At 38.4% G+C, this 26,868-nt stretch overlaps 1 protein-coding gene across 2 annotated transcripts in view; it reads left to right on the top strand.

Annotated features, from left to right (window-relative positions):
- LOC122752962 (zinc finger protein 286A-like) overlaps positions 1–26,868 on the top strand; it is a 105,499-nt gene that overhangs the window by 45,397 nt on the left and 33,234 nt on the right. Inside the window, exons 4-5 of one of the 2 annotated variants that reach the window (XM_043999991.1) lie at positions 12,572–12,703; positions 23,582–25,555. In XM_043999991.1, the coding sequence (XP_043855926.1) occupies positions 12,572–12,703; positions 23,582–25,555 (2,106 nt within the window). Of the gene's footprint in view, positions 1–12,571; positions 12,704–23,581; positions 25,556–26,868 lie in introns of those variants that run through there. The other variant, XM_043999987.1, reaches the window with a different exon arrangement.

Raw genomic sequence — 26,868 nt, 5'->3', positions numbered from 1 at the left:
GTGGTTCAGGGTGCAGATATTCTTTATAGCTATCTCAGGTGGCATTTGACCTAGAGAACTGTCAGTATAGCCCACAACGGTTTATATCTTGCTTTCTGCATGTTGCTGTTTGTCCTTCTTTCTTGAAGAGGACTATGACATCAAGGTGATGTCATGACTTGCAGTGAATTGGATTTAAGGGAGGGAGGGCTATGCAAAGTCACCAACCTCACTCTCTCCTCTATAGCCATCTGGGTCCAGTGACAAGTAGAAATCAGGACGACTAGAGATGGCCCTGGATGCTTTTGAGGCAATCCGGTTTAAGTGACTTGCCCAGAGTCACATAGCTAGTAAGAAGTGTCTAAAGTGAGATTTGAACTCAGGTCTTCCCAACTTCAGGACCAGTACTCTATCCACTGTACCACCTGGCAGCTCCCCCACAAGACATCCTCCCCCCCTTTCTGCAAGCTTGCTGGAAAATCACGGTTTGTTTTTGATTTTTACTTTTTTCCTTAATTAACCTGCAGGGAGTACAGCTGACCACTAGGTGACACTACAGTCAAGACACCAGTAAAGTGGTTTTATCAGATCATATTCAGTGTGCCTTCCCAAACTTGCCTAGGAAGTCCACTTTAATGACTTCAAAGATTAACAGGAAAGATTGTACTTCCTGAATTGGAAGCTTCCCCAAAGGAAAAGTAAGCAGAAGGAAAAAAAATCAACCTTATCTTATCTTTCTTTCTTTCTTTTTTAAATCAGTCATATTTTCAATTTGGCTCTCTGGTAAGAGCCTATTCAGTCTAACTTTATTCTGGTCTCCTCCATAACACTGAGCATGCAATTTTCGCTGGTCACTGGAAGTAGAGCCAAGCTACTACTGCATTAGCAGCCATGCCTTCAGAAATGTCAGTCGCAGTACAAGGACCTACTCATCTCTATGTCCAGATGACCATTTTTTTTTTCTTCTTCTCCAGTACCAAGTAAGAGAGCATTAATATTCAAAGTTTAGTCTTGTGCTGTAAGAAACTGTGTATAGAGTGCATAGCGTTAGTCCTTGCCTCATATTATACATCAGATACTACATAAATGTTGGCTAGGGTGATTTTTAGTGCTCCATTCTGTTTTAGATATAACTATTATATAATACCTTAGATGCTTTCTTATATAGTGCAAATTGAGAAATGTCTAACTCTTTCTGAAGACTCTCAAGGCTTTCAGCCTGGGAAAAAGAGGCCATGCTCTGCCAACACCTGACCTAACTCCTTAGAGCTATCGGTCTGGGACAAAAATTAGTCCTCTATCCCAAATCTTAGAGTGATAAATTTTAAAAGCGATAACTTTTCTTTTCTTTTCTTTTTCTTTTTTTGAGGGGCAGTTGGGGTTAAGTGACTTGCCCAGGGTCTCACAGCTAAAAAGCGATAACTTTTAATATTTAGCCCAATATACTTTGAAGCCAACCTAATTATAACAGTTTTGATTGTTAATGTAAAATAAGTACATTTTTATATTGTGAAATTTGGTAACATCAATATAGTTAGAAAAATGACTTCTTGTAATTTAGATATTGTAAGGTTAAAGATGTCTAAAAGCTGCTAACTACTTTTGTTAAGTGGATTTTATTTTATTAGGATTATAATAATGGTTTCAAAAATTCTTCATTGTTTTATGTTTGAGACTCACTATTTGGACATGGTTATCAGTTTGTTTTAGCTCTGCTGGTGAGATGTATAAGTTCTATAATGCTTAAACTTGAGAGCTACATGATTCGGAAGTGGAAGAGCTAGTAGCTTTATACCTATCTAGAATGAGAGATTTTTTAAATCAGCTCACATCACAAATCATCTTATGTGAAGGAAGTAAATTCCACCTAAATCTGTTCAGCTGTACTAAAGCCATGTGTGATAGGATGAATGATTTTTTTTTTTTTTTAGTGAGGCAATTGGGGTTAAGTGACTTGCCCAGGGTCACACAGCTAGTAAGTGTTAAGTGTCTGAGGCCGGATTTGAACTCAGGTACTCCTGACTCCAGGGCTCTATCCACTGCGCCAATAGGATGAATGATTTTTTATGTAAGGTAATTTGGAAATACATCTGACTAAATCAACATCATCTGATTAGTACTTGAGTTTTGTTTCATGCATTTAAATTCATGATGTTGCACATATTATTGTCATGTTTCTAAATTTTCTTGTATTGTGAAATGTGGTAAGCTACTGTATCAAATATGCTGTTAGGAAAGCAGCTTCTCTTTAATTTTCATGTTGTTGGGTCATGAACCAAGCAGTTAAAAAGATGAAAAAAAGTTTGAAAACCGTTATATTATTTTATCAGCCCTGCTGATCACATATTGTAATATTCTGAAGTACTGTAACTTACGAGACTGGAAGGTTCCAGGTTCACCTATAGTAAAGAGGAAATTTCATGTGCAATTATTTGACTAACAGTTATGAAAATTGTGAAATTTTTTGTTATATTATTTGTCATAAGGGATTATTGTGATAAGGTTAAAACTTATGAAGCAACTAAAGTTGGTTTCTTGGCACCATGTGGGCATAAACTCTTATTAACCCTGTGTTGTGAAATTCCTAAATGATGGATTTACTTAGATGGGATCCCCCCCCTCTATTACATATAGTCCTTGCACAAAATAGGGTTAAAATTCTAAAATCTGCTTATAATGTAGAGTAAAGTTTCCTCTAAGAATATTTGCCTATCGTTTGTGAAGATTATGAAACTATACCTGGAAAAGTATATATTGAATATCTTGAACCAACTTGGTCTTTTTTCTTTTTGCAGGGCAATGGGGGTTGTGACTTGCCTGGGGTCACACAGCTAGTAAGTGTCAAGTGTCTGAGGCCAGATTTGAACTCAGGTCCTCCTGAATCCAGGGCCAGTGCTTTATCCACTGTGCCACCTAGCTGCCCCACCAACTTAGTCTTAACAAACTCCTTTTTTTTTGGCGGGGCAATGAGGGTTAAGTGACTTGCCCAGAGTAACACAACTAGTAAGTGTCAAGTGTCTGAGGTTAGATTTGAACTCAGGTCCTCCTGAATCCAGAGTTGGTGAGCTATCCACTGTGACATCTAACTGCCCCCGACAAGCTCCATTCTTTTTCATTAGTTCCCTTGATATTATTGACCTTTTGTTTTTACAGATTAATTTTGTTATTATTTTTTCTAGCTCTATAAAATAATTTTTAGGTATTCTGATTGGTATGACACTGAATAGGTAAATTAATTTAGGTAGAATTGTCATTTTTATTATATTAGATCAGCCTATCCATGAGCAATTGATATTTTTCCAATTATTTAGATCTGATTTGATTTGTGTGAAAAGTGTTTTGTAATTATGTTCATAGAGTTCCTGGGTTTGTCTTGGCAAGTAGATTCCCCAATTTTTTATATTGTCTACTGTTACTTTAAATGAAATTTCTCTTTCTATCTCTTGCTGCTGGACTTTGTTGGTCATGTATAGAAATGCTGATGATTTATGTGGATTTATTTTATATCCTGCTACTTTGATAAAATTGTTAATTGTTTCAAGTAATTTTTTAGTTGACAACAAACTCCATTCTTAAAAGGTTTATTTTTGCGTTAAGGCTTCAAAGTATATTGGGCTAAATATTATAAGTCATCACTTTTAAAATTTCTTATTTTGCATTCACCTCAAGAGATGAATATGTTAGTCTGGAGATTTACAGCAATTGATCAATGTTTTGTTGGGGTTTTCCCCTAAATTTTTGAATAAACTATCAGATATTCACCATCTCTGAGGAATTCTAGATTGTAATTATGTTCTAGAATTATTTTTTGTTGTTGGTGGTGTTTTTGTGGGGCAATGAGGGTCAAGTGACTTGCCCAGGGTCACACAGCTAGTAAGTGGCAAGTGTCTGAGGCTAGATTTGAACTCAGGTCCTCCTGAATCCAGGGCCAGTGCTCTATCCACTGCGCCACCTAGCTGCCCCTTGAGTAAATTTTTAAAGGCTTGGTAAATGTTATTATCGCAATATCAGGAGAGGAGTAACAATAACTTAGGCCTTTACAGGATTAGTGAACCTTGCTATTTGAGGTAAACGTTTATGGGATTATAATTGATATTATTCTGAGTTTGTTTCCAGGTGTGATTGTTGAGAAATGCTATTGAGCCAATGACCCATAATACATAGTAGGTGGAGTTTGTCTCAGAGACAAGTAGGGAGAGCAACTTTTGGCATGGGCTGATGTAGGAACCTCCTGACTTAGTTTCCCCAGAGTTTCTTCTTGAATGGAAAGTGTTCCTACCTGACTAAAATTCTAAGCCCAGCTGTGACATTCCGTCAGTACAATTGGTTCCCTATATAACTCTTGCCAGGAATTAACATCAAGTTAGATGGGGCAGCTAGGTGATGCAGTGAATAAAACACCAGCCCTGGATTCAGGAGGATCTTACTTCAAATCTGGCCTCAGACACTTGACACTTACTAGCTCTGTGACCCTGTGCAAGTCACTTAGCCCTCACTGCCCCACAAACAAACAAACAAACAAAAAACCCCCACCCATCAAGTTAGGGGGAGCATTTTTCCATTATTACAGTTATATCCCTCTTTATGGCAAATTTCTATAATTATGGCAGTTGGTCAGCAGAAGATATGAATGATGTATTAAATCTTTACTAAATAGGCTAAACTGGAACACATCTGAGCTACCATAATAAGATGCAGATGTATAAGATCTAAGCAATCAATTCAGCTTAGAGTTATAGTTCTTTCCATATTCTAAACAACTAAGTAGATGAGTGCTTGGGCTTGTCATCTGTCAGCTGGTCGTTATGTATTTATGTTTAAGACTAGGTCCTTGTATACTTGTATATAGAATATGCTTTGAAATGCAAGCAAATAACCCAAGAGTTTGAAAAGGATTTGGGAGCAGTGGTCTGTGTGAACATGGTTAGTAACAGAAAGTGTTTTGCTATAGACACATATGCATGTACATATATATTTATATTTATATGTGTGTATTTCATTTTGTACATGATCAACATGGAAATATTTTCCTTGACTATATGTTTATAACAACAATTTTGTTTTTCTTTCAGTCTTATTTGGGAGGTGAGGAGTGAAGTGGGATTTTTGCTAATTGAAAAAATAAAATTTAATTTTTAAAAAGTTATCAAAAGGCTAAGTTCGATACCCCTAGTTAAGAACCTAAGTTCTATATTATGTGTTACAGAGAAGTTGTGGATGCCTATTAGTTGACAGAAGTTTACGTACTGGGAAGTCCCTTACACCAAAATAATAATAAAAATAAATAATAATAATAATAATCAGGTCTACACAAACAAAAAAGTGCACAAAGCCCTGTGTAAAATAAGGATCATGCCCTTACCTTTACTTGCCATTCCTCACAGACTAAAATTAGAACATGTAATTAAATAAGCTCATTGCCCTGTCCTCCCCAAAAAAGAGTATCTTGGGTTTCTTTTTTTTTAATTTTTATTTTTTTTTGCAGGCAAAGGGGGTTAAGTGACTTGCCCAGGGTCACACAGCTAGTAAGTGTCAAGTGTCTGAGGCTGGGTTTGAACTCAGGAACTCCTCAATTCAGGGCCGGTGCTTTATCCACTGCACCACCTAGCTGCCCCTTGGGTTTCTTAATAACAAGAGAAGTGCCACTTAAAAATTACTTTATATATTTTGTATTTACTTATTTCTATACACTTGCCCAGAGAAGGCATTTAATAAATAATTGTTAGTGAATTTTAAAATCTTATTTAATTTAAAAATTAAATTCCTTAAAATAAAGGCGCCTGGCTGAATTTAATATTCGTTGAGTTTTGTTGTTCTATTGCATATCAACTTATGTGGCAAATTGCAATTTCTATTCTATTTGAAGCATAACATAAGAAGTAAAATATACAACTCTTTGTACAAGTTCTCGTTCTCAGCTTCTTTTTTCCTCATCTTTCTCCGTGTTACCTTTTCTCCCTCTTATTTAATTGTTTTCTCTCTCCCTCACTGTCTCTTCCTATTCTGCCTATACGACTAGCCTGTCAAAAAATAATTTTTTTCCTCAACTTTTACACTATTGTCCGATCTCTCTCCTTTGCCAACAAAGGAAGGACGGAGGTTAAACCCCTTCACCATTTCCCCCCGTCATCGAGAAACACACTTCAACCTTTCTCCAAAGCTTTGTGGTTTCTAGGGACCAGAAGGGAACGGACCCCCCAGAAAACTTTCTGAAATCAGGAAAAAAAAAATCACGCAATCCTAAAGAATTCTGGGAATCGTAGTTTGCAGGTTACACCTGCGCAGGCGCAATTTCACAAAGCTCTTGGCCTTAGGTATCCATTGTTCAGCTGGGGACCAGGAGAAGGTGAGTCCTGTTGCTTGGCTGCAATTCTCTGTCGCCGAAGTTAGAGGAGTCGCGGTATTGCAGACGGATTCTGGGAGGTATCAGGGTGTGACCAAAAGGGTCCTTTGAGCGGACAGGTCTGAGAGACGGGCGAGGGGATTGAAGTATGGGTGGTTGTGGTACTATCATTCCCTCTCCCCGGGACAAGAGAGCAGGTAGGTCCCTTCCAGCAGCCTCAGTTTCCCCATCTGTAAAGTAAAAAGGGTTGGACTAGATGTTTCCTCCCAGCTCAAATATTCTAATGATTCAAATGGGCAGACAAACTGCTGCATGGTGTATTCGGTAGATCTCTGAATTGTGAGTCAGGAACACCTGGGCTCCCATCTGGCTCTTCACATTACATTTGTGGACTTCACTTTTCTCATCAGCAGAAGAGAAATAACAATAACCTTTTAACAGGGATGATGTGAGTCTCAAGTGAGCTAAAGTATTCAGAGAGATTTGCAAACTCTAAAATCCTCAAAAATGGCAGTTATTTTTATTACTAACTGGACACTGCCACCCCATCTTCATCTGTGGGCGCTCCTGTCACCCTACCTCCACTTGCCTTCTTCCTTATGTGCAATCTCCTTATTATTAGTGTGTGTGTGTGTGTGTGTGTCTGTCTGTCTGTCTGTCTGTCTGCGAATCTCTCAGAGAAGGGCTGAAGCTGAGGAGCTGAACATCTGGATCCCTCTGGTAGGAAAGGAGAGTCCCAGCATAAGATCAGAAATGGATTGTGGTAAAGAATTGATCTATAGTCCTGAGATAGCTGCTGCTGGTGCCTGTGCTGGTGCTGGGCACTCGGTTCTGAAGTATATATACTTACAGAAGATAGTCATAGACATTTCCAATTTTGAGTATCAAGGCACGTTGGAGAAAAATGCTTTCTATGAGTCTGAGTTGAACCCAGGAACCCTATTTGTTATTTATCTCATTCGGTCATAGATGCCATTTCATAAATAAGGAAAATTAGGTCAAGTAACATTTCATAAATGTAGCAGTCATTAAAGTTGGAATTTAAATACAGATCTTCAGACTCCAGAGCTTCTTTCCACTGCACAGTGCTTGACACATAGTAGGCATTTAATAAATCCTTTTTTCCTTTCTCTGTCTTCTTACCCTACTGCCTCACTTAACATACTCTCTAGTATCCCATGTGATATCCTGGGAAAGCGGACATTCCTGTATGACTTTCAGTCTGTCACTGCCTGAAGTTGCTTGATCTTTTTATTTGTAGACTCTGCCTATAGTCACTAAGTCTTTCTCCCCCTCCCCATTTCATTAGTTTAGGAAACTTTTGATGTGAAAATTTCCTCTCTAACTCTGTAATTTATAGTTTTAGAGAATGCCTTGGGGGCATTAAAAGTCCTTAGCATATGTCAGATTCAAGACTTGACTGACCACAGATGTCCCTGGCTTCAATATTAGTATACTCTATCTACTATACCATGCTGCTTTGCCTGTTCTCTCCCACTCTTTCTGAGGTTTGGGTCCTTGCTTAGGAAGAGATATTTGGGTTTTAGGAAGAAAAATTTCTAGCTGATGAAATATTTCCCTCTTGGTCCCTCTTTCTCTAGGAACAAGGCAAAGTGGACTCTTGAAAACAAAATTAAAGGGACAGGCCTTTCCTTAGAACTATAGTCCATCTTGTAAGACAAGTTTCACCCAGAAACTCTCACTGGAGTTTCAAGAGAGAAACTGGAGATTTACATTGAAGAAGTCACGCTAGCAATATTTATTGACCTGAGTGATGTCACAACATCAGAAAACAAGAAAGAAATGGTTATCTCTATAGATTCAATCCAAGAGCATATGGACAGAGGTGAAAAATACAGTTGGTAGAGGAAGGTCAGTCTAGTCAGATTAGGAAGAAATCAGTTATATATACATATATACACATAGGTATGTATATATACATATATATACATATATATACATACACACATACATATACATACATATATACACATAGGTATGTATATATACATATATACACATAGGTATGTATATATGATATAATTAATATAACAATATATTATATTTGTGTATTTATATGTATATATCTATACATGTATGTGATTATACTCATAAACACACACATACACACATAACCCAGGGAAGAGATTTAGTGTATTGGGTGTATTTCATTGAGAAGAGATTTAGGAGAGACCTTGGTGCCATAAGCAATTCATTTTTAAACCATCTCTTATAGCTTATTTTTATATGTGGTTATTCTCTTTTCTTTCTTTCTTTTTTTTTTTGGCAAGGCAATGAGGGTTAAGTGACTTGCCCAGGGTCACACAGCTAGTAAATGTCAAGTGTCTGAGGCCAGATTTGAACTCAGGTCCTCCTGAATCAAGGGTTGGTGCTTTATCCACTACACCACCTAGCTGCCCCCACATATGGTTATTCTCATCCATAGTATGATTTTTATTAACAGGAATTTCAGAGAGTAACATTTTTTAACTTTCTCTCAAAATTCTTAGAGTGTTCCCTGAGGTTTTCATTTCCCTGTGCACTTACTTGGAGATGCAAAGTCAGGGTTCCTTGCAGCATTATCCATGCACTTTCTCTGATCTTAGGAGGGAGTTCAACTGTTCTTAGATATGCTCTGATCCCTAGATCTGAAGGGTAGACTTGTTAACACATCCAACTGATATGGGAGGATTTCTAGGCTAGTTGAGTCTGAGAGCTATAAAGCAGCACTGGTCTTTTCATTTCACATTTTTTCACAGAATTTCAGAGTAAGGACCTCAGTGGCCTAGTCCAACCCATTGCTCAAAAAGAATCCCCAGTAATATCTGATAAATTCAGACTCTGAAGACAGTAATGGAAACTTACTAACTCCTGAGGCAGCCCATTCTACTTCTGGATAGCTCTTATGGTTAAGAAATTTTTTCCCTGACATCAAGCTCTGAATCCCATTGTTTTTGGTTCTTTTCTCTCAGGCCAAACAGAATAAATCTCATATCTCTTCTACATGATAACCATTTAAATACTTAATGATAATTATCATATCACCTTGAGTTTTTGCTTCTTCAGGCTAACCCACTTTTCCTACAACTGATCCAAATATCGACGTCCTTCAGCATCCTGACTGTCCTCCTAAAAGTCACTCAAGATGTGGTTTGATTAGGGCAGAGTACACTGAGACTATCACCTAATTCTAGGACACTATTTCTCTCGATGCAGGCTCAGATCACATTAGCTTTTTTTTTTTTTTTTGCTGATGTTGAACTTGCAGTCTACTAAACCCCTAGAATGCTTTTTCAAAGTACTGAGTAAACCATTCCTCCCACATCCTGTACATTAAATTTTAAAGGTTTTGCACAAATAAAACAAATGCAATCAATATTAGAAAGAAAGCAGAAAGGTGGGAATATATATTGACTCCCCATTAACCATTTGTTCTTGTTGTTCTGGGCCTTTCCTGTACAAAGGTCAATTTCCATGGCAGAGAAAACAAAAGCAATGTTGGAATTAGGCAACTTGACCTTCTCTCTGTTGTCAGTTGTCAGTATACCATATATCCCAAACAATCCTGTCTTTTCACTAGTCTCCTTTCCCCTCCTAATATTGCTAAGACATCATTTTGGGAGGATTATCCTTAGTTTTCTTCATCAGCCCAAATTCATTCTAACTTTTAACATTATTACTGGACTGTGCCATGCTTCTAATATTCATTTTCTTTCCTTCACTTGCTTTTTTTTAATGCTGTATAGACAGATATCTAAAATATTAATTGATCTACATTCAATCTAAGTTGATTGATGTGCTCACATCAGTCTCTTTAGCCCTTCCTATTTTTGATCTTCATTGGAATTATTTCCCTTTGTATCTTCAAAACTTGGTTTTTTAGAGTTTTATCTCTCCTGGATCGATTTGCCTTAGAATGTGATCCTATCTCTCCTGTCTTTCCTCTGAATCCTATAAATCTGCTCCCCCCAAAGCTAGAATGGTTTTCTAACTGTGCCTGGCTCTCTTCTCTTTTACAAAATCTAAGCAGTGTACAGTTCACTTCCTCCTAAATGTCCCATCATTTTTCACCTCCTTGTTGGTGAGAATCAGATCGAGAACAGAATTTCCCCTTTTTGTTTCCACTGCCTTTTTTTTTTTTTTTAAAGTGAGACAATCGGGATTAAGTGACTTGCCCAGGGTCACACAGCTAGTAAGTGTTAAGTGTCTGAGGTCGGATTTGAACTCAGGTACTCCTGACTCCAGGGCCAGTGCTTTATCCACTGCACCACCTAGCTGCCCCTCCACTGCCTTTTTTGTTTGTTTGTTTGTTTGTTTGTTTGTTTTTGCAGGACAATGGGGGTTAAGTGACTTGGCCATGGTCACACAGCTAGTAAGTGTCAAGTGTTTAAGGCCGGATTTGAACTCAGGTCCTCCTGAATCCACGGCCAGTGCTTTATCCACTGCGCCACCTAACCGCCCCCCCTCCACTGCCTTTTCAAGAATGTAGTTATCATTACATTGAGTCAAAAAGTTATTAGCTCTCTGCTTTTGGCAGCGAGGGCTCTTCTATGATTATCTGGATAATTGAAATTCTATAGTAATTTTATATCATGCATTTATGCCTGATTTTGTGATTTGTTTCTCAGATTTCTCATTGCAGTTATCCTCTTTTTTGTCTGGTGGTCTGTAGCATATAATCCAGTAACAAAATTACTTCTTTTTTTGCATGGGTTAATAGAAGGAGCCCTGTCTTTGGAGTCATAAGCCATGCTTTCAAATCCCACCTCTCATGCTTACTCTCTGTGTTACCTTAGAAAAATTACTCAGCCTTCTAAGGCCTCAGTTTCTTTATATGTAAAATGAAGGAGTTGGACTAGATGTCTTCTGAGGTTCTTTTAGAGAGCTTCTTGACTGAAAAAAAAAATAGTCTTTTGCTTTTTCTTGAATCACCAGCACTTAGCATAATGTTTGGCAGATAGTAGGTGCTTAATGGTTGGTTGTTATCCTTTGCTCTAGAAGACAACTAAAATGACATCACTATGTTGGAGTCAAGGTACAGTGTGTCCAACTATGACTGACCAGACCAGTTTCAACTCAGAAGGCTCTACCACAAATGAGGCACAAATAGTTCATATGAACATTTGGAGTGGACATGTTTCTAAATTTAAGCATCTCATGCTTCGTTTGAGCTACTGCAATTCTGCATTGCTCACAGAGTGCAGCACTTTCTTTGATGCAGGCACACCATGCTGGGTGGTCCTTACCAGTGTCTCCCATGTCATGAAATCGATTCCACAGTTCTTCAGAGAGACCTTGAGAGTGTCCTTATATCTCTTCTTCTGACTGCCATGTGCACGCTTGCCTTACATGAGTTCTCCATAAAATAGTCTTTTAGGCAAATGTATGTTTGGCATTTGAACAACATGGCCAGCCCGTCAGAGTTGTGCTCTCTGCAGTAAAGTTTGAATGCTTGGTTTGAATGCTCAAGAAGGGACTTCACAACAACAACAATAACAACATCAACAAAAAAGAAAGAAAGAAAGAAAAAGGACTTCACTGTCCAATACTTTATCTTGACAAGTGATCTTCAAAATTTGAAGATCCATTTGAATTATCTTAGGAAGAGGTGCTTAATAAATGCTTATTGACTGACTGACATGCTTTCTTCTAGCTCTAGTTAGAATTATACTTCTTTTTTTTGGTGGGGCAATTGGGGTTAAGCGACTTGCCCAGGCTCACACAACTAGTTGAGTGTCAAGTGTCTGAGACTGGATTTGAACCCAGGTCCTCCTGAATCCAGGGCCGGTGCTTTGTCCACTGCACCACCAGCTGCCCTAGAATTATAATTCTATGACTCTTCCCTTCATTGATCCTCACTCAAATGCCATTCACCATGTGTCTCACTGTGGTAGCTAGATTTATTTCCTCATATGAATGGATATTCTTAACATGCAATTCTATCCCTCCCTCCTTTTGTCTCTCCTGTTTTCTTTCAATAAGGTGTACTCATCCAAAACCATGCTCCAATCATAGGTTTCACCCTACGCAATCTCAGTGGTATTTATGAAGTTAAATTTTTTTTTTTAATTTTTTGCGGGGCAATGGGGGTTAAGTGACTTGCCCAGGGTCACACAGCTAGTAAGTGTCAAGTGTCTGAGGCCGGATTTGAACTCAGGTACTCCTGAATCCAGGGCCGGTGCTTTATGCACTGCGCCACCTAGCCGCCCCCTATGAAGTTAAATTTACCTCCCAGGTCTTCCTTTTCAGAATTCTGCTTTTCCTCAAGAGAAGAGTACAGAGGAGAAGGGAGTGACTGCCATGCTGCAGAATGCCAGGTTCAAGATGAGTTGGGGTTTACTCTTTCTTTCCTGAAATGTCATCTTGGTTCTCAAAGTATGGGTATGTTTTATTCCTTTGTTCAGTTGTTTCTTTATCCAGCTATATATTTTTCAAAGACCTTTTCCCTTGAAAGAGTAAGCTTATCCTGGTATACTTCATAGTAATTGATCCCTACCTCTTTCATTCATTAAGACAGTAGCTACTATTCAATTTCATTCAACAAATGTTTATTAAGCATCTGTTGAGTGACATGGACTGTGCTAGGTGCTTGTGATATATCTCCAGTATTATACAGGGCACCTTGGATACAGACAAATTGGAATATAGAGTATTATTATTATTAGAGAATGCTCTAAGTGTTTATCTTATTTGGAAAACAAGCCACAGACTTACACGAAATTCTTACATAATGACATAAGGAAGTATATAAATACATATCATGTATATGAATAGTACCGGTAATAAGTTCTTAAAGAACTTAAAGAAGAGAAAGATACTGAATCCAGTGATGGTCAGGGAAAGCTTCATAGAGGATATAGAATTTGAGCTATACTTTATAGTCTGGTTGGGATTAAGAGGTAAGGAAGAGAGAATCTCCAAGGGAGAGAAATTTTTTGTGTATGGAGGATAGGACAGTGAAAAGACAAGGCTGACTAGAGCAGTTAATGTATAGTAGTTGAAGCAGCCAGGTTGCATTGTGGATTTAGTGGTAGATAGGGAGTCAAGAACACCTAAATTCAAATCCCAACACTTAATAGATGTGGGACTCTGGGCAAGCCCCTGGGCAATCTTTACCTTCCTCAGTTTTCTCATTTGTTAAATGAGGAGAATAATAGCACCAACCTTCCAGGGTTTATGGCATGTTATATAAAATAAGACAATATTTGTAATTTGTATATAACAGGCAGTTATATAAAATAAGACAATATTTGTAAAGCACTTTGCAAACCTTAAAGATGTATAATAAATACTAACTAGTAGTAACAGTAGCAGTGGTGTGTTATTAGAGAAGTCCAGAATATTAGAAGGCCTTGAGTTCTAGATCGAAGAGCCTGGATTATATCCCATTCAATTCCACAAACATTTATTAAGCACCAGTAGGAGTAAAGTGAGAGACAGTATAGTGTGATGGTGTAGCCAGCCTTAGAGTCAAGAAAAAGTGGGACCAATTCTTTGACAACGACTAGCTGTGTGGCTGTGGGCAAGTCACTTAATCTTTCAGTGCTACCAGGCAACTCTCTAATACTATAAGTAATATGCAAATTGTTGATCTATATCAGTGGAGGCAATTGGTAAAAATGAATAATTTTGAGACAATAATTTTACCAATGTTAGAAGGAACTAAGTGGCACAGTAGATAGAGCGTTAGGCCTGGAGTCAGGAAAACCTGAGTCTAAATCTGGCTTCAGATACAAACTAGTGTGACCCTAGGCAAGTCATTAACCTCTGCCTCAGTTTCCTTATCTGTAAAATGGGGATTAATAATAACATCTACCTCCCAGGGTTGCTGTGAGGATAAAATGAGTTAATATTTGTAAAGTGTTTTGTAAACTTTCAAAGCATTATATAAATCCTAGCTATTATCATGCCAAATTAGTGCAAGAAATGAGTGAGCAGTGGAATTATAGAGGCAACAGATGTAGTAAACTACTCATTTGAAGGGTTGAGAGCCAGGTCACAGATTAAGATAGAGACACTAAGTACATCTATGTCTTTATTGACTCCACATATTTCCAGCACTGGAAATCTGCTCACAGCACTTAGTTTAGCCTGATTCCAATTTACCATCTGAAAACAGAGCATTATTTTCATTAAGACTTATGCCTCAGGGCAGCTAGGTGGCGCAGTGGATAGAGCGCCAGCCCTGGAGTCAGGAGTACCTGAGTTCAAATCCAGCCTCAGACACTTAACACTTACTAGCTGTGTGACCCTGGGCAAGTCACTTAACCCCAATTGCCTCACTTGACCATGTAAATATTCCTCCCTTCCTCTTCCCCAAGTATCTGTCATTCAGTCAGCTCTACTAGATGTCCCTTCATAGTTGTTATTTGCCCTTACTATACCTTCATTAATATGTATCTACATATTTTATTCATGTGCTCTTCATCTTCTGGTTCACAGATAGTTCCTGCTTCTCTTTACCTTTTAGCATTAGCTATAATTCATTATCCTATTTTTCCCTCCTTTCTTCTCTAGTCCAACCCACCCAGATAAGCAAGTATCCAGGACCCATGTCCTTAGAATGTAACCCTATATCCTACAAAACAAGGGGTTAGGGATGAACAGCTCTAGTTACTTTTCCTTAAATCACCAGGTACATTATTTTTTTTTGTCCTTGAACCAGACCTATTTCATTAATTTAACCCCTTGGCCAACAAAACAAGGAGATAAATTTATTTGTACATATAAATATCAAGATTTGCTCATGGTTGAAATAAAGAGTAGGAGCTTGAAATGCTTGTGAGTAGGAGCTTGAGGATACCATAGAAGAAAAGTGTCATTTTAGAATCAAAGATCTGGTTTTATTTTATTTTTTTAAAATTTCAAACAAATGCCTGTTCAGTGAACAAGTGGCATTGGAAAGTGAATTGAACTTGGAGTCACTAGACCTGAGTTCAGATCCTGGCTTTACCACTTAGGTTACCATAGGCAAACCACTTAACCTCGGTGGGTCTGTCAAATAATTTCATATGATATGATGTGATGTGATGTGATGTGATATGGTATGGCATGATATAGTATAGCATAATATAGTATAGTACAGTATGACATAATATACTATATTAAATATAATATAAAATAATTTCCTTACCTGTAAAATAAGCACTAGATTACTTCTGAGATCCATTCCAATTCTATATCCTAAATTCTTACATTAGGGATAGGATCCACAATACAGATGGATGGGTTAGTTTGAGAAAGAAGGGTGCCTTTTTGTATGAGTCCAAAAAGAAGTATGAGGGCATTGGTATTGGGACAGTGACATGTATGTGTGAGGGCCAAAATTTGATATACGGAGAGTTATTTGGGTGACTCGCCTTAATATTGGGGTCCCAGAAATATGAGGGACCTTTTAGGTTCTCCCTCCACCCTGAACTGCCCTTTTTAGATATTTCTCCCAGAACTAAACCAAATTTACATGAATCCAAGTCATTCCCCAATTGAGAAATGGTCAAAGGATATGAACAGGCAGTTTTCTGATAAAGAAATAAAAGCTATCTATTTCCATATGAAAAAAATGCTCTAAATCACTATTGATTAGAGAGATGCAAATTAAAACAACTCTGAGGTACCTGACACCTATCAGATTGGCTAATATGACAAAAAAGGAAAATAATAAATGTTGGAGTTGTGGGAAAATTGGAACACTAATGCATTGTTGGTGGAGCTGTGAACTGATCCAACCATTCTGGAGAGCAATCTGGAATTATGTCCAAAGGGCTATAAAGCTGTGCATACCCTTTGACCCAGCAATACCACTTTTGGGTCTTTTTCCCAAAGAGATCATGGAAAAGGGAAAGGGACCCACATGTACAAAAATATTTATAGCTGCTCTTTATGTAGTGGCAAGGAATTGGAAGTTGAGGGGATGCCCATCAATTGGGGAATGGCTGGACAAGTTGTGGTATATGAATACAATGGAATACTATTGTGCTGTAAGAAACAATGAGCAGGAGGAGTTCAGAGAAATCTGGAAGGACTTGCATGAACTGATGATGAGTGAGATGAACAGAACCAGAAGAACATTATACACAGTATCATCAACATTGTGTGTTGATCAATTGTGATGGACTAGATTCTTCTCACCAATGCAATGGTACAGGAGAGTTCCAGGGGACTCATGATGGAAAGGGATCTCCAAATCCAGATATTTCTTCCAGGCCAATAAGAAAGGAACCTCTAAGCTCTGAAAGTCTACAGTTGCTCGCACTGCCAGAACAGCTAACATGCTACCACAAGGGGAGTCGCCAGACAGAGAGTGAACAAGCCACCAGCGCAAGGGCCAAGACTGAAAAGACCGAGTTCTGGAAGATGCCTAGCATTCTGGAAGCAGCCTGCCTCTTTTCAGGGAGCGTTCAATCTCCCCTCCCCTCAAAAGGGAGGTCCTTCCAAAGCTGCCTACTCAGTAGCATACGTAACCTCGGTGGGCCAGGTGTGGCCCCTCCCAAATGATTCAGCTAAAACTGTGATATTAATCTTTACCACAAATAATTTTTACCACATATGCCAAGATAAATAGTCAAGAAAATTTATGGCAGGTAACTTCTCTTGAACCTTTTCCCCCATTGTGGACCTCTCTTTCTCAAACTCTCTGAGGAGCTTTGAGAGAATTATCTGTCCAACATTTTAAATATACCAAACCTCTACTGCCCAGAGGAAAGTGCCTAGCCCAGCTAAACTATTCTTTCCCATCCTTGTCATCTGTCTCCTTTCTAAATAGCCACCTTTTGGGATTTCTCTCTTTTTGACCCCCTGAAAATTCAGTATCCAAAGTACTTTCATCCAATGATTGGAAGGATTAGGATAGATTAGGAAAATATGATCACCATGTTGAAGTAATTTAGAAAGGTAAAAAAGGGGACCACTCAGAGGCAGAAGACTGTGGAGGGCAGTATGAACAGGTAAGGTGATTTGAATCAAAAGAACTCCTAGAAGTTAAGATCAGGAGGGGCAGCTAGGTGGTACAGTGGATAAAGCACCGGCCCTGGATTCAGGAGGACCTGAGTTCAAAATCCAGTTTCAGACACTTGACACTTACTAGCTGTGGACCCTGGGCAAGTCACTTAACCCTCATTGCCCCACCAAAAAAAAAATTAAGATCAGGAAAAGCTTACTGTAGAATCCTGGAAGGTGCCATGGATGGGATCCATGGGATGAATTTCTGGGAGTCTATGGACTTGGATGAGAAGAAAGCTACATCTTTATTTTCACTAACCTCTAACTGAAATTTAGCATTTCCTTCAATTATGAATTTTAAAAATAACATTATTATGAGAAAGGGTGTATGGACTTCATCAGACTGCCAAAGTAATCTGTGACACAAAAAGTGGTTAAGAACCCTTGGGATAGAAGGTCATGCTTGAGCTTCATCTTGAAGAAAGTAAAAGGATTCTATGAGGTAGAAGTGAAGGGGATGGTAGGTTCGTGATTTGGGATTGGTACTGGGAAGTAAAAGGAGAACTAAACCCTCTCCTCCTCTCTCATTTAGTTTAGGGAAGTTTGGAGGAAATAAACTTACCCATAAAAGGATAGCATAGGATACGGTGTCATTTACAAGGAGCCAGGTTCGTATTAAAGTGATTGAATGGAATATATTAGACAGTCATTCTCCAGGGGATATAAGTGGTCAAAGGAGGTGAATAAACAATTCTCCAAGTATTTCAAATAATTAATAGCCCTGTGAGAGATTGCTCCAAAGCGCTAGTATTAAACAATCTTGAAAATCAAAATAGTTCTGTGGTTTTATCTTATAACCAGGAAAGAGGAAAGATGAAAAGACAAAGATGAACAAAATGGATATAGTGGAGGGGAAAAGTCAGGTATACTGAAAATCCTGGTATAGTGCTACACTGTTGGTGGAGCTTGAATTGGTCCAACCATTCTAGAAAGCAATATGGGATTATTTGAAGGAAGCGACTAAAGCATTTACAACTTTTGACCCAGAGATCCCACTGCTAGTCATATATTTCAAGGAGGTCAAATGGAACATAGTATCAGACTGAAGAATGTAATGCAAACTTTCTGAATGGTACTTTGTCGGACACAGGGAAATTTAGAACCTAGATAAACATTCCCTTTAACAATCATTATGATATTAAGTGGAAAGAGTAATGGATTTAGAGTCAAAGGAAACCTGGATTTAAATCCTAATTGTAAGATTATGGGCAAATGATTTAGCTTCTCTGATTAAGAGGTTTCCTTCTTTATGAGATGCCTGGCAGTACCTACCTCATAGGGCTTTTGGGGGGGGGCAGTGAGGGTTAAGTGACTTGCCCAAGGTCACACAGCTAGTAAGTGTCAAGTGTCTGAGGCCATGTTTGAACTCAGGTCCTCCTGAATCCCGGGCCAGTGCTTTATCCACTGTGCCACCTACCTACCTCCTCATAGGGCTTTTTTGAAGATTAAATAAGATAATGCATGTAAAGTACATCATAAACCTTAAGGCTCTGAAGATGTCATCTATTATTATTAGATAAAATAATCAGACTTTAGCTTATAAATCACTTTTGTAGGGGGATATAGCTCATACATAGATATTTCCAAAAGATCTATGATTTCATTTATATGGGTTCCCCTTTCATTGAAGCAGATCACAATCAATTCATATTTTAGTAGATGATTTCATGAGTTTATGTGGTCAAAAAAAATTTGTAACCTGATAGCCAATCTTTAGGTAGCCAGCCTTTCTGAATTTTACTAGGCTGCTCTTGGAAAAAATTCTTTCTAATCCTATACTCAAATTTTTTTCCAGCTCAGTGGGACCTGACAAAACTTGCATTCTATTGGCATACTTTTTGAGACCTCAGGGGCACCTACTTCCACATCATGATGAAATATCCAAGGAAGACTTTAGTATAGGACATAAAGAATGAGAATACAAAATAATAAATAAGTGACTAAAAGATATAAAATACTATTTTAATTCCTGAGGTGAAAGAGTCATTACTGGCTGGGATATGGGGGAAGGGGAGTGTGTATCAGAGGCAGCTTGATGCCTTTGTTCTTTCAGAGGTAAGTAGTTATTCTGGAAATTCATTCCTATTAAAGTCTTATTTGAGATATGGGCCTCAGCGTTCCTATACATGCATATTTTTATTTGTTCAACAAACACATGCACATGGTGTGCAGGGCACCATACTAAATGCTAAGTAGACAAAAAGTTTAGTTAAGTAAAGGAATAAGAAACCACTAGTAATTCTAATACAACATCATAAAGGATGTTGTTTTTTGTTCTTCATTTTTGAAGAGGACCAGTGACATCACAGGGTGACGATGTCTTTGCTTGCCCGTGAAGTGGATTTAAGTGAGTCAGAGTTGTAAAAAATCATCGGTCTCTCTCTCTCTCTCTCTCTTCCTGAGTCATTAAAGCGAAGTGGCAGGACAAAAGTCAATATGACTGGTGATGGCTTGAGATGCAGTAGATGGCTGACCAAGTTCTAAGCACTCCATGGCATTGGCTTCCGCTGCCTTCGTGGCCATTGGAACAAATTGTTCTCATCCATCCATTCTGCTGGGGAAAGACTTCATGTGCTTGGGGTAGACATACCCCAAACTCAGTGACAGGTTTGAAGGCTGTCAGATACTCCCAACCTGGTTTAGGCTGTTTACTGAGATGGTTTTACCAGATATGGCCACTGCACGTGCTACAGATTCTTGGAGCCACAATACTGGATAATTGTCTTAGAGAGATTGTAAAACACGACACTGTGTGTCTCAGATAGCAAGTAGTTAGGGATTCTAGGGAGGATAAGGAGGTAATTGAAGTTTCTTGATGCAGGTAGACAGAATCAAATAAAATGAAATTTAGTAGAAACAATTGTAAAGTGTGCTATGCTTAGGTTGAAAAACAAACATTTCACAAATATAAAATGGGAAAGATATAACAACATTAACAGTTTATATGAAAAAAATAGGAGGTTTGCTTAGATTGCAGGCTTAATAGGAGTGAGCAGTATAACATGCCATCCCTTCAAAATCTAATGCTATTCTAGACTACCTTAGGAGAATCATAACATTCAGGACACAGGACCACATAGTCCATTGTATTCAGCCCTGGCCAATCAACCAAAAAACATTTATTAAGCACTTACTTTGTGCCAGGCTCTATTCTAGGCATTGATGATAAAAAATAAAAAATTAAAATTCTTGCAGTCAAGAAGCTTATATTTTAGGGAAGTCCATATAAACTATATATCAAGTAAATACAAAATAAATATAAGGTAAGGCTAAATAGATTGAGTATCTTTTTTTGGTGGGGCAATGAGGGCTAAGTGATTTGCCCAGGGTCACACAGCCAGTAAGTGTCAAGTGTGTGAGACTGGGTTTGAACTCAGGTCCTCCTGAATCAAGGGCTGGTCCTTTATCCATTAGGCCACCTAGCTGCCCCAAATAAAGGTTAAATAAAAGGGAATTAGGGAGGAAGGGAATTAGCATTTGTGATCAGGAATGTCATTGTGTAAAAGGTGGTTCCTGAGCTGAGTCTTGAAGGAAGTGAGAGATTCTGTGCATTGAAACTGAGGAGGAGGAAGTAGAGCCAAAGTGGTAGAATGATAGGAAATAGTGTGGTATGCTTCAGTCTACATGCTTCTCTAAACAGCTCTAGAAAATGCATCAGACCAAATCCCAACAAGGAAATTGAAAAGAACAGTGAGTTATTTATATAGCCCAGCTCAGCATAAGAAGATTGAGAGGTCTGGGGACTGAGGTGAGTCAATAGCACACAATGTACAGAAAACTCTAGTGCCCAGGGAGAAGCTATGTATCTGTGTGAGTGGAGTTCCCAGACCTATAAGGAACACTTCCAGGTCACTACAGGTGGGATAGGTTCTAACTTGCAGCTTTGACCCCACCATCCAGTTCCTGGTCACAGGCTCAGGGCAGACTAAAAAGAGAACCAGTACAGAAGATTGGCATCTCAGGTAGGGAGGCCCTGGGCAGTGAACTGAAGAGGAAGTTCAAAAGCCAGGAGCAGCAGCAGTATGGTTTAGATGTCAGACACAGAGCATGATTTCACTTCCAGCATCTCTCCCAGTCTGCAGAGAAATAATGAAGGCAGAAATCTGAGATCAAAGGAGAGTCTACAATTATACTACTCTGAACCAACAGAGTTTTTTAGCTAGATTATAGGGGCGAAGCCTTGCACAGACTAAAGTCCAAGTCAAGAACTTGCAGAGCTCAGACCAGGGGCAACAATCAGATTTTATCCTGGATCAGACCACTTTGGGAGTACTGAAAACTTGCAGGTCCACAGTCAATCCCTGAGATCCTAGAATAACACAATACTTAATACCCCAAGAATGCAGTAGCAGGACCAGTTCCAACTTTCTTTCCAGAAGTGTTGCAGAACTTAGCCCTAAAATCATGTCTGAAATCAGGAAGTAGACTGGGAAAATGGGCAAACAAAAAAAAGAACCCTTTCACAATGACTATTATGGTGACAGGGATGTCCAAGACACAAACATAGAAGAAAATGACTCCAAACATCCATAAGCAAGGCCTCACAGAAAAACACAGTTTGAACACAAACTCAACTGGAATTCCTAGAAGAGATGAAGTGAGCATTTTAAAAAAGGGTTTAAAATATTTCTATAGAAATGAGAGTACTTCAGGGGAAAAATGGGAAAAAAAATGAGAGCTACAGAAGAAAGTATTGGAAAAGGAATTAACAGGTTGGCACAAGAAAAACAAAACTTTGTATCTCTTTTGTTGTCCAAGCAACAAATTCCATTAACATTAGAATGGACCAGATGACTCCATGAGGCAAGAAGAAATATTAAAACACATTCAAAAGTCTAGAAAAATAGAAGAAATATAGGTATCTCATAGCAAAAACAACTAACCCAGAAAACAGATCAAGAAAAAGATTAGGACTGGATATATAGTTCTGAGAATCCTTTTCATGGATATGATAATTGAATCCCTCAGAACCACTGAGTATTATTTAAATTAAGTATCCTTCTTTTGGAAACTGGTTAGCTAGATCATTTCTTTTTTTTTTTTTTTTTTTTTAGTGAGGCAATTGGGGTTAAGTGACTTGCCTAGGGTCACACAGCTAGTAAGTGTTAAGTGTCTGAGGACGGATTTGAACTCAGGTACTCCTGACTCCAGGGCCGGTGCTCTATCCACTGCGCCATCTAGCTGCCCCTAGATCATTTCTAATATACTACTTCTATCTGTCTTAAGAATTGGAAGTCTTATTTCTATAATGCGTGCAGAAAAAATACTGAGGTTCCTTTCTCAGGCACAGAGCCATCCTTTTCTAAAACTAGAGGCTTTTCCAACCTTCTGGGTGGACATTCCTTTATATTTTTTGTTATTGTTATTGAGTAGTTTCAGTCACGTCTAACTCTTCATGACCCCATCTGGGGTTTTCTTGGCAAAGATACTGGAGAGGTTTGCTATTTCCTTCTCTAGCTCATTTTACAAATGAGAAAACTGAGGCAAACAGGACTGAGTGAAAAGGTCACACAACTAGTAAGTGTCTGGAACCAAATTTGAACTCAGGAAGGTGAGTCTTCATGACTCCAGGCCTAGTGCTCTATCTACTGAGCCACTTAGCTACCCCCTCCTTTATATAACTCATTCTGAATCATGGTGAACCCAGACTCAAAGGTCACTGACCATCAGAAACTTGGTTTGAGCCTTATCCAACCTTGGAATTTTACTTCAATTCTGAGACATCAGTAACAAGCAGGAACCTGACCCAAGCCTCATTTCAAATAATTCTTGCAGTTTGCTGCTGCTCTGTTGCTTCTACGTGACTCTACTGCATTTATTGGAGCACCTTGCCAGCTCTTTCTATACAATCTATCACATGACTGGTCTGTATCAAAACATAAAACAGGTTTAGATATACTCAACCAGCCACAAACAATATGGAAAGAATACCAAACTTGCCATTTATATGCGATTTGGGAAAACCTAGACAGAGAACCATGAGAATCATATAGTTCCCAGAGAATACTACATTTTTACCTCATAGTTATTTGGCTCAAATGAAAGAAGTCATATCATAATACTTTGAGAAATATTAAGTGTTAGGTAACTATTAGGTGGATTTTATGAGGTAAATACTTTTTTTTGCAATTAAAAGGTAAAATTCCAGGTATACATACCAGGTATTGTTTTAGGTTCATTTTTCTCTTATCACAACAGAAAGACAAATGGATATTTGTATTTTTTTGTACTTTTAAATTTTTATTTTTAAATTTCTTTCAGATTCAAAGATTAGGTCTGAAATCAAGGAATCAATTCCAAAACAAGAAGAAAGATCATCCCAGGATATGTTAATGGAAGGACTCCCAAGCAGTGTTCCCCAGGACTCTATGTCAGGAGAAGTCTGGAAATTGAAGGCCAAGTTTGAGAGTCAGGTGGGAAACCAGGGGAAATATTTGCAGAATATTACATTTTCCCAAAATAAAACATCTACTGAGGAGAAAGGGTTAGAATGCAATGATAGTGGGAAAAACTTGAATCTGAGGTCAATCCTTGTTACACAACAGAGTGTTCCTTCAGAAGAAAGATTATATAAATGTGATACACATGAAAAAAGCTTCAGCCAAAATGCATATCTAACTGTTCACCAGCAAATCTGTAGAGGGAAGAAACCTTGTAAGAGTAATGAATGTGAAAAAATCTTCAGAGGTCATACATCCCTTATTAAGCATCAAAGAATTCATAATGGGGAGAAGCCCTATGAATGTAATGAATGTGGAAAAGCTTTTAGCCAGAGTGTACACCTCACAAATCATCATAAAACTCATACAGGAGAGAAATCTTTTAAATGTAATGAATGTGATAAAGCATTCAGTTACTGCTCAGCCCTTATTCAACACCAGAGAATACATAGTGGGGAAAAACCTTTTGAATGTAGTGAATGTGGGAAGACCTTCAGTCGGAGTACATACCTTACTCAACACCAGAGAATTCATACTGGAGAGAAACCTTATAAGTGTAGTGAATGTGGAAAAGCCTTTAGCCAGAGTACACATCTTACTCTGCATCAGAGAATTCACACTGGAGAGAAACCCTATGAATGTAATGAATGTGGAAAAACCTTTAGCCAGAGTGCACACCTTACTCAACATCAGAGAATTCATACTGGAGAGAAACCTTATGAATGTAATGAATGTGGGAAAGCCTTCAGTGACCACTCAGCTCTCATTCGACATCATATAATTCATAGTGGAGAGAAACCCTATGAATGCAACCAATGTGGAAAAGCCTTCAGTTACTGCTCAGATCTTATTCAGCATCAGAAAACTCATACTGGAGAAAAACCCTATAAATGTAATGTTTGTGGCAATGCTTTTAATGACTGTTCAGCACTTATTCAGCATCAGAGAACTCACACCGGAGAGAAACCCTATGAATGTAATAAATGTTGGAAAGCCTTCAGTAACTACTCAGCCCTTATTCGACATCATATAGTTCATACTGGAGAGAAACCCTATGAATGCAGTGAGTGTGGAAAAGCCTTTAGCCGAAGTACATACCTTACTCAACATCAACGTGTGCATACTGGGGAGAAGCCTTTTGAATGTAATGAATGTGGAAAAGCTTTCAGTCAGAGTGCATTCCTTACTCAACACCAAAGAATTCACACTGGTGAGAAACCCTATACATGCAATGAGTGTGGAAAAGCTTTCAGTGATCGCTCAGGCCGAATTCAGCATCAGAGAACTCACACTGGAGAAAAACCATACTCGTGTAAGGAATGTGGGAAAGCCTTTAGTTTTTGTTCAGCTCTTATTCAACATAAGAGGATTCATACTGGTGAAAAACCTTATGAATGTAATGACTGTAGAAAAGCCTTCAGTGACCGCTCAGCACTCATTCAACATCAGAGAACTCATACAGGGGAGAAACCCTACAAATGTAATGTATGTGGAAAGGCCTTCAGCCAGAGTACAAATCTGACAAACCATCAGAAAACTCACACTGGAGAGAAACCCTATAAATGTAATGAATGTGGAAAAGCTTTTGGATACTGCTCAGGTCTTATTCAACATCAGATAATACATACTGGAGAGAAACCCTATGAATGCAGTGAATGTGGTAAAGCTTTCTGTCGAACCACGGACCTTACAAAGCATCAGAAAATTCATACTGGAGAAAAACCATATATATGTAATGAATGTGGAAAGGCCTTCAGCCAAAACACGTACCTTACTAAACATCAGAAAATTCACTGTAGAGAAACCTTGTAAGCACAATGAATGTAAGAAATCTCTCAGCCAAACTGCTTCCATATATACCTAGATGTTTTCTTGTTGTTCAGTCATGTCTGACTCTTCATGACCCTATGGACCATAGCATGCCAGACCTTTCTATCCTCTGATCTCTCTTAAAATCTGTCCAAGTTCATGTTTGTTGTTTCTATGATACTATCTATCCATTTCGTCCTCTGCCTTCCCCTTTTCCTTTTGCCTTCAGTCTTTCCTGTCTTCTCATTATGTGGCTAAAGTATTTAAGCTTCAGCTTTAGCATTTGACCTTCCAGTGAATAACCTGAATTAATTTCTTTAAGAATTGGCCAATTTGATCTTCTTGCTGCCCAAGAAACTCTCAAAAGTCTTCTCCAGCCCCACAATTTGGAAGCATTGATTCTGCAGTGCTCAGCTTTCCTTATGGTCTAACTCTCACTGCCATACATTGCTACTGGAAAGAACATAGCTTTAAGTATATGGACCTTTGTTGGCAAGGTGATTGATGTCTCTGCTTTTTAGTAAGCATCGTTTTTCTTCCAAGGAGCAAACATCTTTTACTTTCGTGGCTGCAATCACCATCTTGCAGTGATTGCCTAAAAATATAAAATCTGACTGCTTACATTTCTTCTCCCTCTGTTTGCCTGGAAATGATGGGACCATTTGCTAAGATCTTAGTTTTGTTTTGTTTTTTATATTAAGCTTCAAGCCAGCTTTCATGCTCTCCTCATCATGAGGTTTCTTAATTCTTCTTTACTTTCTAGACCTAGGTATTTAGATCTAGATATATGTAGATTCATTATTTGTCTGGCTCTTTCTTACATATACAGGGGAAATAATTATCTGTAGACTTCTGCTCACTGGCCTGTGGAAACTATGAATCTGTTAGCAGATACAGCCTCCCAAAGGATACTATGTTTATACATCAAAGCTTAAAAGACCTTATCAGTGACATTCAAGGCCACAAGATGAGGAGGCAGCAGAGGATGCATAAGCTAATGATTTTTTCCTTGGTGGAAAAATCACTGGATTGGGCATGAGGACTTGGAACGAGTATCTATAGACTCAGAGGAGCACAAAAGAAATTGAATGACCAGTGAACTACAAAGGAAAGAAAGTAGATTTGATTGGTACTAAACAAAGATACTGGGAAAGTATACATATATGCAATGCATGTGGCACACCTCCCTCATTCACGGCCCCTCCAAATAAGCTACTCCAGGTTCAAGGCACTCTGTGGGGTCACATCCACTCAAAAATCCTGCATCTATAGCTATATCTATACACACACGCGTGTGTA

This window comes from Dromiciops gliroides, chromosome 4 (assembly GCF_019393635.1).
Source record: "Dromiciops gliroides isolate mDroGli1 chromosome 4, mDroGli1.pri, whole genome shotgun sequence".
Classification (NCBI taxonomy): Eukaryota; Metazoa; Chordata; class Mammalia; order Microbiotheria; family Microbiotheriidae; genus Dromiciops; species Dromiciops gliroides.
The sequence above is the reverse complement of the archived record's forward strand: the minus strand, read 5'-3'. Positions and strand labels throughout refer to the sequence as shown.